At 34.3% G+C, this 13,581-nt stretch overlaps 1 protein-coding gene across 1 annotated transcript in view; it reads left to right on the forward strand.

Moving 5' to 3' along the window:
* LOC125662368 (cell death abnormality protein 1-like) overlaps window positions 1-7,828 on the forward strand; it is a 32,294-nt gene extending 24,466 nt beyond the window's left edge. The window contains exons 4-9 of the mRNA XM_056147246.1: window positions 133-270; window positions 954-1,091; window positions 2,762-2,902; window positions 3,120-3,257; window positions 6,724-6,861; window positions 7,327-7,828. Coding sequence (XP_056003221.1) covers window positions 133-270; window positions 954-1,091; window positions 2,762-2,902; window positions 3,120-3,257; window positions 6,724-6,861; window positions 7,327-7,532 — 899 coding nt within the window. The 3' untranslated portion in view covers window positions 7,533-7,828. The remainder of the gene's footprint in view (window positions 1-132; window positions 271-953; window positions 1,092-2,761; window positions 2,903-3,119; window positions 3,258-6,723; window positions 6,862-7,326) is intronic.
* The last annotated feature ends 5,753 nt before the right edge of the window (window positions 7,829-13,581 follow it).

Genomic DNA, 13,581 nt, shown 5'->3' on the forward strand with positions numbered 1-13,581 from the left:
AATTTTATCGTCAGAAAAGACAAATGTCACTTGTTTTTCGCTTTTTTTTCATGAATGTGGTATGGAAATAACATCGATATATTCATCAAGTATCATATATACTCCTACAATAAATTCATCAACCAATTGTAGGTTGTCCAACATCAGGCGTTTATGGAGAGAACTGCGATATACCGTGTCCCCAGAACTGTCAGGAGAGACATTGTGACATCGTTACTGGAACCTGTCTGGGGTGTATCCCAGGGTACAAGGGGTCTTTCTGCGATCAGCGTGAGTCTTGTGATTTTTTTATTTTTAAACGTTTACAAAGCACTACACGAACGAACGTGTATCAGATGTAGTAATAACAATAAAACACTCTCACACCATTCTACGAATGTAAATTCTTTAGGATTTTTTTTATAGGTTAGTAAATATCAATAAAATAATAGTTTTGATGTAAATGTGATTTTAGATAACATCCCCGAGGGTCTCTACAGCCCAGTAGCTAAGTACTTCGTTACTAGCTTGAAAATACGGATGTATATTTAATTGCTGTTATAAAATTTAGAAATTCAATTCAAAATTAAGGATTATCTCCCTCATCCATAGCTCTTATCCTTGGACGAATTTGGTTCCACTTGTTTGGCACGCTGTTTTTGGCTATATTTAGATCTAAAACTTCATAGTTATTTCGGATTTCAAACATTTCGGTTGAGCATCACTGAAGAGACATTATTTGTTGAAATGCGCATCTGATGCATCAAAATTGGTACCGTATAAGTTTTACATCAATGAAAAATGATCAGAAACAAACTCCAATATTTTAAAACATGTTACATTCAATGAGAAAACCCTGTATATGTAATAAAACGTTATGTATACACATTTTATACATACATTTGTACATATTTTACAATTTGTGTATTATACATTAGCAGCATGAATGTAAGTAGATTTAATACTTATTACAGAATGTGACGGGAGATTATATGGGGAAAGTTGTACACAACCCTGCGGCCAATGTCAGAATTTAGAACACTGTCATCACATTAACGGAACATGTTTAAACGGCTGTGGCAGAGGATATCACGGCGGGAAATGTACTGAAGGTAAAAACATATAATTGTTCATTGGCGTCCCTCATCGTTTGTCTTCTCCATCGTTAACTTCCCATCATCACCTGGATTTTGTATGTATGTCTCTCAACTGATTCATGTCGCAAGGCGTTTGATCATTTTTTTTAAATGAAGGCAAGCTACTGTCAAACAAGTTGATATTAAAGTGATTTCAACAGTTTCGTTTGAATTCAGCATTTTGAATATTGTGTGGTCGTTATAACAATCTAGTTGGCTATACAACTTGTCATTGGGTCAAATGCTGTCTCATGTGTTTCATACCATTTCCTAGGTCACTCTTTACACATTCATTTTGACAGCAGATTACTCTTTTGTCTTGATCAAGATATAGGGCTCACGACAGGTGTGACCAGTGAACAGGGGATGTTCACCCCTCTTAGGCACCTGGTGCAACATCTAGTTGCCAAACTCTTAATTTTATATTATTTATATGAGCTATGAGATTGATCACTTCTCTCTTCATCCCAAATTTTTATACTAGAATGACCTTAGGTTATAACCGTTTTTCACATATTAATCATTGTGGTACCGAAAAATGTAGAGAAAATGTGTTGAACGTAATCGAATTAAAATCGCGCATTCTTGATTGAAGATTAAAGAAATTATTTTTTTTCTTGTCGAATGATCTTACTTCAGATTAAAATAACTTTTAATGGCAGATGACACTCGAGATTGAAATTGTGTATCCATCCATTTTGATTCACTATAACCCTTATTAGTTCCCTACCGACGAAGTCGAAGGGGATTTTAGGTTTGCGTTCCGTCCATACGTCTGTCTGTCTGTCCGTCAGTCCAGTTTTCCTGACTTTTTTCTCTGTTCTTGCAGATATTTATTTTGTATTTGGTATATTGCTTTGCCATAACAAGTTACTGATCAAATTCGAATTTGGTCCCGGTCTGTTGATTTTTTTTACTTCATTATGGCTCTTGGACTGACTTAGAAAAATAGTGTGAATTATCAGTTTTCCAGACTTTGTTTGGTTGTTCTTGCAGATATTCATTTGATATTTGGTACATTGCTTTGCCATAACAAGTTTCAGATCAAGTTTGAGTTTCGTCTTGGTCCGTTAATTTTTCACTAAGTTATGACCCTTGGACTTCGAAAAATAGCATGAATTATCAGTTTTCCGGGCTTTTTTTCCGTTGATCTTGCAAATATTCATTTGATCTTTGATACATTGCTTTGCCATAACAAGTTACAGATCAAGTTCGAATTTTGTTTCGGTCGGTTGAGTTTTCATTAAGTTATGGCCTTTATACGTAGAAAAATAGCATGCGATGTTAGTTTACATTCAAATTTCGTATCTCTGTAGATAAGAATTAAGAATAATACACTTCTTAAAACTTCTAGCATAGTAATACAACAATATAGCTAAATTATTCATGATCATCTACATGTCACAGTTTATTGACTTGGGTAAAAACCTAAAACTAATTATAAATTGGTCTTTTATCTTGGTATAGTCTCTACTCGAATAGTAGTTGATTTCCAGCCATTCCTATCCTGGTTCCCCAACTTTCCTTTTTACCATGACCTAGTAATGGACTTTGAATATTTTTGTGGTGCAGTGATTTTGGCAACCGGTAGGGGACTATGTATTGCCATGGAATACTCTTAGAATGCTTGTTTTCTTTATGAACAGAATGTCCAGAGGGTCGCTATGGTTACAACTGTCAAGAGAGGTGTAACATCAACTGTGGGCTCCCCGAGAGATGTGACAGAGTAACGGGACAGTGTCAGAATGAATGTCAGGCGGGGTGGAAAAATCAGAAATGTGATTCAAGTAAAGAAATACCATGATATATAACCACATAAATTTTGCATTTCATATTTTGACTTTCATAAATGTATGAGTCTCTGCCTAGATACCACAGAAAACAAAAAACAATAGCATTGTTGATAATCAATCATCTCATTTTCGCGGCTAAGATTTAACCTAAATAAATAATGCTTCATTTTACAGAATATATACAGACATACATGTATCTACTTTTACACAGAGTGCGATGGTAAAACATTTGGACTAGGCTGTACTCAAGTGTGTGGCGTTTGCTTGGGTTACCAACAGTGTCATCACGTAAACGGCACGTGCACAAAAGGCTGTGACAGGGGTTATGAAGGAATTAATTGTACACAGGGTAATTTATCCATCTTTGATATTTTTGTTTTGTTTCAACCAATTTGTTTTATTAATCATTTGGAACTGAAAGGAGATTAACAACAACAAAATATTTTAGCGAAGTTAAAAAAAAAAAAACATGGCTAAACACTGATATCTAGAGACGTGTCAAATATAATTAAAGTCGCCCAGAAGTCCTATATAAATGATCTTAAACAGAACTGTGATATAATCTTATAATACACATACATGTATATGTAAAACTTATACGGTACCAATTTATATGTGATACAACTGATATTGCACAGGATTGGGATATAACTGAAATTAATCAGAACTATGATATAAATTGATATTACACAAAACGTCAATACATGTATACCTGATATCATACAAAATTGACATGGTTAACTTTTATCAAAATGTGATATAAAGATTCCATTTATATCCTTAACTGCTGCTAGTAAATTTGATAGAGAAATTGTAGAATATGTTAGAAATCTGGAACGTGGTCGATAATATAAAACAAATGTGGTGTTAGTAAGTTTTAGCATCGCGTTCATCGACTGTAGATATGGGATTCAGGATATACCAGACTAGATTCATAAGGGTACCTCATGTGTAAAACACTAAAAGGTAGTTAGATATGCACCGATCTACATTTGTTTTGGTATGCTAATCATAGTCAATTGTTTATCACTCAGTTCATTTTGGAAAGAAGTGTTTAAAAAGACAGACTGTCTTTTGAAATTATTTTCATTTTTATCTCTGCAACCGTAGGTGTTGTATGCACATTTAATACGTTTTATCCTTTTTTCTTTTTAGTTTCATGTCGTTCATATAATATCGTAGTATAAAAAGCTGACATAAAATTTGGAGCGTCTATACCCCGAAGCCTTCCAATTGCAAACCCAGGAAACCCAGCACTCCGCCACGTGTCTATTTCAACCACGTGCCTAAATGTATTGATATATTCATGGAATATCTTTCGTCGTACTTTATTGTTGGAAAGCGGTTTGAATGAATTTAGATTTCAAGTTCAATTCTAAACCCTATATTTTCTAGAAATATACTTCTACTATTGCATCCAAACGGTATAACGGTATAATTATAAGCCATGATAACGAACAGTGATCAATCCCATAATTCCCATTGATGTATCCGAATTTGCCCAAATCTCTATTTTGCATTGCTTATAGGAGTTATGAAATTGATAATTGATCATTAAATTCATTTCTATGATAAATTCTGACGAAGATTATGCCAGACGATGGACTAAATATGAAAAAGAATATCTTGTGAGAATGAATTAAAAGTGTTCGAGGAATATAAAAAGCCCGCATTCGACACACCAAAACAAAAGTACGTACCATCTATCCTTCTGTGTTTAATAAACTAGAAGTGATAAAAGAATTACATAGGTTACATGAGGAATGTGTTTTGATTCCAGCTGATAAAGCTAGTAACAACATTGTCTTTGTTTGTAAGGTTCATTGTTATAATTGTATTTTAAACAAACTTGTCATTTATTCCACTTTTGGTAATCGTATTTATGCTACAACTGCCCTTTCAAAAGATGATGAAATTCTTCAAAACCATGCTTCAGTTTTAGATACATTTAATATCCCAGTCAAGGGGTCGGATGAATATGAGTTGCCATACCGATACTGGATTCCTAAACTCCATACAAACCCTTACAAAGATAAATTGCTGGATCCAGTAAATGTTCTACCAAGCCCCTATCTTTGCTCCTCACGGAAATATCAACAACTGTGAAGAATAAACGCACTGTGCGACTACATATGCCAGAAGTGGTGTAAATCAAATGTGGATTCTAAAAAATCTGGGGGGAAAACTTTTAGTAAAGAAGTATAGCGCACTTGGTATGCAATTTCGCCTGCATAAATAATTGTTTCTTGAATATCATTTTTTAGAAATATTCTGCTATACAATGTCAGTTTTTACTTGTGTTAACCCAAGCTACGCAATAAAGATATATATATATATATATATATATATATATATATATATATATATATGTTGATAGTAAAAGACAGTGAGCTAAGTAATACCATGTAAAAGGGTTGTTGTGTGATATGAATGCACCTATAAAAATATTGTACTGTTCATCATTCCACATAGGAACATGGTTTATTGATTAAAGAACAACTCATATAAATGTCAGTAATGTTAAACTGCGGCAGTTAATTGTCTTGGTTAACGAAACATTAAAAGCGTTGGCCCTACATTTAAAAAATAACAAGCCAATCTATTATTGGAAACCAGTGTTTTCCATTTAGATTTCTGAGTCGGCCGTTACGTCAGCAAAAGCGCTATACCTCTTTAAAATCGCAAAACTTTTCTCAAATCAACAAAATCAAAACGTATGAAGTTTCAACACTTCACACGACCATTCCATACGATAAATTAAAGACTAGACTTTTTAAGCATAGCAGTTGCCTTTTCAACAAATATGTTTCAACAAGAATGGAAAACGCAAATATTCATTTCTAGTGATCAGCCATCCAAAATATAATTTTGTTAAATACCATTCTGATTCCACGCACAAGTACTCTGGAGTTGAAATACAAAACATGCAAGAGTTCCTCATTGACACTATTTTCGTAGTCTTTGGTGATCAGGTCTTACAACACTGTTGGAATTCCTATGGGTATGAGTTGTGTCCCTTCGTTAGCTGGCCTGTTTTTATATTCTTATGTAGCAGAATTTACTTTAAAAAATCTACGTGAAAAGGAATATTCTCTTGCTGTGACCTTCAATTCGACATTTAGATATATCGACGAGGTATTATCCATTAACAATGATAATTTTCATTCATATATCCATTCGATATATCGCTGTGAATTCGAAATAAGTCACCACAGAGTCATTCACTTCTGCTTCATGCCTAGATATTTTATTGAAAGTAGATATTTACGGCAAACTAACAACGTAATTTTATAACAAACGGGATGATTTCAGCTTTCCCATATTTATGTAGCAATATTCCATTATCACCTGCATAAGGCGTTTTTATCTCTCAATTCATTCGATACCAAAGAGCTTGGTCTGCGTATAGTCAGTTGTCAAGTTGGTGGTGCAAGGGTTTCAACAGTCTCGTTTAAAGTCAGCCTTTACAACCTATCATTGGGTCAAATGCTGTTTGACGTGTTTCATACCGATTGTTAGGCCGTTCTTTGTACACTGATAACTCCGTTTAGCTGATCAAGATATGGGGCTCACGGTGGGTGTGACCGGTCGACACGGGAATGCTTACTCCTCCTAGTCCCCTTATCCGACCTCTGGTATATCCAGGGGTTCGTGTTTGCCTAACTCTCTATTTTGTATCACTTATAATAGCTGAAATTTCGATTAATGCTGTCTACTGTGTGTAATTCAAATATATATTTACATTAATGTTCAATATTATATTGGTATATGTTCTAAGAAGATTTTTGTACATTTCTTTGTTTTGTTTTTTGTAGAATGTGAGAATGGGTTATATGGATACAAATGTAGCAAATTATGTGGACATTGTTTACTTCCGGAACAGTGTGATAACATCAACGGGATATGCATGGGTGGATGTAAAAGTGGTTTTCAGGGAATGTTTTGTACTGAGGGTGAGTTTTACGAGCCTTGTGACCGTAAAAAGGTACATATATATGATATTCTCTGTGAAATAAAAGGTTTTTTTTATTTCAACCGAAAATATGTACAAATCTACAGACCATAGATTTATGAATATCCTCTTGCAAAAATATATCTAAGTCTGCATAAGGTATAGACATCTAAGGGAGTTTACTCTTCAACACAATTTAATTTATTTCTTAACGCAGTTTAACTTCAGGAATACCAATGCGAACCAGCATGTGTTGAAAAAAGAGTTGAGAAACTTTGCAAATGTATGGTTTATGTAAATGGATTGGCAAAGTGATATGATTGACGTGCTAACCATTGCCTATCAATGAAAAGCCTAAATGTCCATTGCATATAAAGGAACTTATAACACAATGCAAATAATATTTACACTGCATAATTTATGGATGATTTAGTCAGTTATTAATGTATTTCATGTTTATTTTAAGTTGATGCTACGAATAGAACATCTTTAGAACAGTTAAAAGAAGAACACTTAAAACTGGACAATGTGCGATTGAGATACGAGATAGAAAAACTGAAAACAGAAAACGAAATCATGGCCATCCAGAAAGAGGTCTTGTTATTAACGAAGTCGAAATTAGAATGTGAAATTCAGGCCAACCTCCATCTCGACTGTCAAGGAAAACAATAAAGAATATAAATATCATATCCTTCTTCTGTACATACACAGATGCTTTTAATGCAATTTGTTAGAAAATAGTTTTTCAGGTATATAGTATTGAAAATAAATATGATATGAACTGATTTTATCACTGATAGGTCATTTTGAATTTTTGTTTTGAGATGTTTACTGCTTGTACATACAATAATATCGTGTATTCAGTCGATCTGTAAAGTTTGGATCAAAGTGTTGTATGAATAATTTTCATCCTTTTCTTTTTGCATACGTAATAAAGAGAGAAAGAACACACTTCATAATTATACAAATACATTGTTTCATTTTGATTCTTTATTTTCAATTCATTCTTAAACAACAGGCTCTCAATGAAAGGTGAATATAACGAAGAATGATCAATCTCATAACTCCTACAAGCAATACAAAATAGATAGTTTGGTAAACACGGACCCCTGGACACACCAGAGGTGGGATCAGGTTCCCAGGAGGAGTAAGCATGTCAAACTTATACAGTCCCAAATCTGATACACTAGATGCGCATTTCGAAAAATAATGTCTCTTCAGTGATGCTCAACCGAAATGTTTGAAATCCGAAATAACAATCAAGTTTTAGAGCTATTATAGGCAAAAACAGTGTGCCACAAAAGGTGGAGTCAAATTCGTCTAAGGATAAGAGCTATGTGTGAGGGAGATAATCCTTAATTTTGAATTGAATTTCTAAATTTTATAACAGCAATTAAATATACATCCGTATTTTCAAGGTAGTAACGAAGTACTTAGCTACTAGGCCGTAGAGACCCTCGGGAACTAACAGTCCACCAGCAGAGGCCTCGACCCAGAGGTCATAATGTAAAACTTACACGGTACCAATTTTGATGCACCAAATGCGTATTTCGACAAATAATGTCTCTTGAGTGATGCTCAACCGAAATGTTTGAAATCCGAAATAACAATCAAGTTTTAGAGCTAGTATAGGGAAAAACAGTGTGCCAAAAAAGGTGGAGTCAAATTCGTCTAAGGATAATAGCTATGCGTGAGGGAGATAATCCTGAATTTTGAAATGAATTTCTAAATCTTATAAAATCTAGAATGTCTTACTATTTACCACGCATCTATTCTTACTTTACAGTAATATTATCTATGTATTCACCACTGCTGCGTACAAAGTATATTTCCGTTTTATTATAGGTCATGTGTATGCATTTATCGGGAAGTGCAGAAATGTCTTTGATCCCTTAATGTTGTATAATCTGGAACATATAAACATTCCGTACAATACATTTTTTTTTTTTTACTAAAATCCATCTCGGTAATTGTTTTTTTTTTCTTATAACAATCATACATACAATTTAAAATACTTGTTTACACATGCTTTTCTACAGGAAAGCAACTGTGCGAGTTCATCTCTCTTCCTATAACTATTATTTGTTAGTCAAACAGGAAGATGATGAATTAATAGAGCTACACTAACGCCTACGAATTCGTTATTCATAAATACATCCGATTTGTCAGTACATCTTTATCATGAAAATAATCGCATGCAATAATGATAAAGTTAATGTTGAAGTGAACATTGCATATTTAAAAATATATTATATTTTCTAGAGCGTAACATTGTTATTTTACAAAAATCATACCTGCTTTTTTTTAAGGTGAAGTATTCGGGAAACCCACATTTTCGGTAGCTCAATGTGATGCAAGTCAAATTCTGCGTATCTGATTTCTTTTGATTAGATACGTGTACACCCTATACACATGTATTATATCGATATTGTAGCCCAATTTATATTGTTATCAACAATCCAATGTCTTCACCGGATACTGTAATTTGCTTGTACTTTAATTACCGTGTTTACATTCATATCTTCTATGAATTTAAAAAGAATTACCATTACAATATGACTACATGTATTTCTGGATATACTCAAACACCTTCAGTCCTGATAAAAAGAGAAGAATTTGAGCACATGTAAAATATATTCCGACAAAACTGATCATTCACAACTTTCTGAATATTCGAATACCGTGCTATGTATCAGTATATTAATTAACTATGTCAACTTCCCAATTTCAAGGAAACAAAAACAATATAATTAATGTAACAATAAATTTCTGTGCAGAGCTTTCCTGACTCTTCCTGGACTCTATAAACTGGAATATCTGTATTGGGAATATACACTACAATATATGGGTCACGCTCGCATTTGTCCGATAACTTGGATTTTCCACTTTTCACTATAACTCTGACAAGAACACGGTCACCAATCTTGAACTTGGAATTTCTCACCCTGAAGTCATAATTCGTCTTATATCCATCTGTATTTCTCTCCGTGTTTGATGTAGCTACCTTATGCGCAAAATTAAACCGCTTCTTCAATTTATCAACATAATGTTCTCTGTTCTTTGACTTTTCAAAAAGACTATCTAATACTAAATATGCATCAACAGCAAGCCTGGGATGCCAATTGAACATGAGATAGTGCTGTGAAAACACAGTCGTATCAAGATTGGTTGCATTATATGCCTGTACAAAGGCTTCACAAAGGATTTATAGTCCTCCTTCTGATGATTTTCGAGAGTCCCTAGCATCTTTTTCAGCGACTGGTTGGATCATTCCACTGCTCCATTCCCCATAGGATATTAAGGGGTTGTTCTATTCTTCCTTACACCTGCAAGGTTGAATATATCTTTTTATATTTTTCCCTGCCCTGATGTCCTACATCATCATGTAAACCTTTCATAATGCAATCTCGCATAGTTTCTGATGCTACTACCTGTTGTATCTCGGTACCATCCAACGTTTTATTTCTAAATAGTACACCTATCCTAATCTCATTCTTTTCTCCCGCATATACTTTCTAACTTTGTCAGACTCTGTATCAGATTCACCTCCTTGTTCGGACCCAATATGGACTACATATTTTACCTCACTCATACCAAGTCGCACTTAGAGGGTTTTAAGTTCACGTTATGCTGTTCTAACTTGGAAAAGAAACTCCTGAAATGATTTGGAAAAAAAATAAAATGTCATCTAAGAAAATGGAAAACTCTTGTAAATGCATGTCACCCATGTAGTGTTCCATAAGCCTCTGGAATGTGGCAGGGGCATTTGTAAGATCGAATGTCATCCTATTACATTCCTAAAATCTCATAGTACCTAATGAAAATGCTGTTCAGTGTTTATATTCTTCTTTAATTTCAACGTGCCAATAACCTGACCGTAAATCCAGTTTACAAAACCACCTGCTGCCTATAAGTGTATCAATGGCTTCATCTACTCTGGGGAGATTGTAAGCATCCTTGATAGTTTTACTGTTTAGCTTCCGAAGATCAATACAAAATCTCAGAGAGCCGTCATATTTTATAGCTAAAACAACATTTGAGAATATTGACTATGTGGCACCAGCCTTCATCTTTTCTTTCAAACATTCCTGGCGCTATCCTTCTGTAGGGCCCATTAAATGGAACATTATCTGCAAGTTTGATTTCATAATTCACTATGTCTGTGTTACATTAGTCAGTAAACGAAGTTGAACATATATCTTTTCATTTGTTCAATAACTCAGGTTGTTTCAAATTCTGTATTTGAAAGATTCTGCTTATTGATCTTTGCTCCCAAGGTTTCCACAAAATTGTCGGAGTTACCTCCCTTCGCTTTTGGGTAAATCTTGTCATCCGACTCTGAATTCCACGCATCAATGACCTTCACTGGATTAATAGATCAAAGCATTGACCTACATATGTAGGTAAGATCTTGCTACCTTGTGCAGATGAATTACTCACTCTCACAGGTATGCGGGTTACCTTTCCTACATTGAATTTGAAAGTCACAACTCTAGGACAAATTACCAAACTCCCAGATTGTGATGTATCTGATTGTTCTGCGATTGCAGTATCTAGGACATACGATTTACTGACCAAAACATTGATAGTTTTGACCTCATTTGGACCAACACTGATTGGGAAATAATTTGTAGACTTTACATTTAATGCATCACTGCATATGCCGCTAAGTCCCAGGCTTTGGGTACTTCAGAAATGTATTCCATTATTGAAACATTTCCTTGCAATTTTTAAAGACATTAGTGCCAATAATGACTGGTATCTCTGAACCTTTACTGTCATGTGAAGCTTGAGCAACAAGTACTGGTACATAGAATGGTAGACTTGCTCAAGTCTCTATGTTTAATAATCAGTGCTCTCTTTAATACATTTTAATAATGCCAAACATAGAGACTTGTAAACCCTGCAAAATCACCGACCAGAATACAGTCGGTAAAGGGATCATATTACAATGCTGCAGTGTGGTGCTGCTGAATCACTGATAAGTTGACAGATGATGTATGGCTATGGGGATTTCCAAAATGTTACAAAGTTGAACAATTAAAACTTCTCTGAATTAAAATGAACACGGAAATATCTAATCTTCTAAAGCCATATCATAAGAATTAAATCAGTTATCTATAAGTGATTTAAAATTCAACCAGAAACTAATCTCTTAGATGTTCCATGTCCATAGGATTGCAACAGACTTCCTATTGTTCACTTATAGTTTGTCTAAAGTTTCAAAACACTTTCATTCACCTTATTGACTTCTCTTGCACACTTAAGGCAAACTTTATCAGTATGGGTGTCTGGATTTATGTCAATGTGCAAGTAATATCTTTCAATTAACACAAAATATTCCGTCTTTGATGATCCTTGGAATAACTTTGCAAAATTCACCATTTTTTGTACATTCTTTTCTGCTTTTCCAAATTATGCAATTAGTTTTATACTGCATCAGTAAACTTAAAGAAGTCCTTCAAATGATAAAAACAATAATCACTATAATAATTTTGGCTCCACCATGAAACCAAACCCTTACCATCTAGAATCATGAAATTTACAATTTATGTCCCCCTTGTCCTGAAGATTGATTGATGTTCTACGTCATGTCCCGAAGATGCTTCATACCAAATTTGAAAGCAATTGGAACAGTAGTTATAAAGAAGAAGTTAAAACAGTTCTATTTTTCACACATTCAATAACTGACCATTTTGGCCCCACCCTGATACCAAAACCCCTACCCCTGAGATCATCAAATTTACAATTTTGGTAAAGGACTACTTTTTCTTTCTAAATATCCATTTAGTTACAATAAAGTATCAATAGCACAAAAGAAGATGTTATCTAAGCGTTTTACACACAAACACTATATATCACGTTTGGCCCTTCCCTGGGGTTAGAAACTCTATCCCGGGGATGATGAAATTTACAGTTTTTGGTAGAGACCTTCCTGTTCTGTATCACAATGCATTTAGTTTTTCTTACACGTGTGGTGTTCTAGAGAAGATTTTTGAAAATTGGCCAATTTTTGACCTGCCCTAAGGCCCCAGGGGTGTAGGAATCCTGAAAATTACAATTCATGTCCCCCTTGTCCCAATCTAAATTTGAAAAGAATTGGAATGGTAGTTATCAAGAACTGTTAACGCACAATGGACGCAGACCAATTGCAATAGGTCACCCGAGTTTACTAAGGTGACCTAATAAAACTGAAAAACTTTCACATTGTAGAAACTGCCATGTGAATTGACCATATGGAAACACTAGGAATGCAACACTAAACTAAAACATTTTGATTTGGGGAAAGGTCATAAAACACCCTACAGAGGGATACATGATGACATATTTAATTAGGAGGCTGATAAGCCCTGTGCAGGGTTTACAAGTCTCTATGTTTGGTGACATTAAGTATAGTAGAGAGCAGATATTTAGACTTCTGAAACACAAAAAAATTTGAACGAAATGATAAAGTAATAAAAACAACATAGAGACTTGAGCAAGTCTAATAGAATAGGTTCTGACTAAGAAATGATATCTTAAGTTCAGCCTTTATGTAACCGGAAAATGGAACAGTATACATTGAGCGTAAAATCTTCAAAGGCTCTTAGTTCTGGATTTGGTTCTAAAGAATCATAAAATGTACCAGAAATACAGGTAATCATGGACCTGTATCCACTAAAGCTTGGTTTCTTGACCACAAACATACAACAGACACTCATCTAAATGTCCAACCATTCTA

Source organism: Ostrea edulis, chromosome 8 (genome assembly GCF_947568905.1).
Source record: "Ostrea edulis chromosome 8, xbOstEdul1.1, whole genome shotgun sequence".
NCBI classification, from domain to species: domain Eukaryota; kingdom Metazoa; phylum Mollusca; class Bivalvia; order Ostreida; family Ostreidae; genus Ostrea; species Ostrea edulis.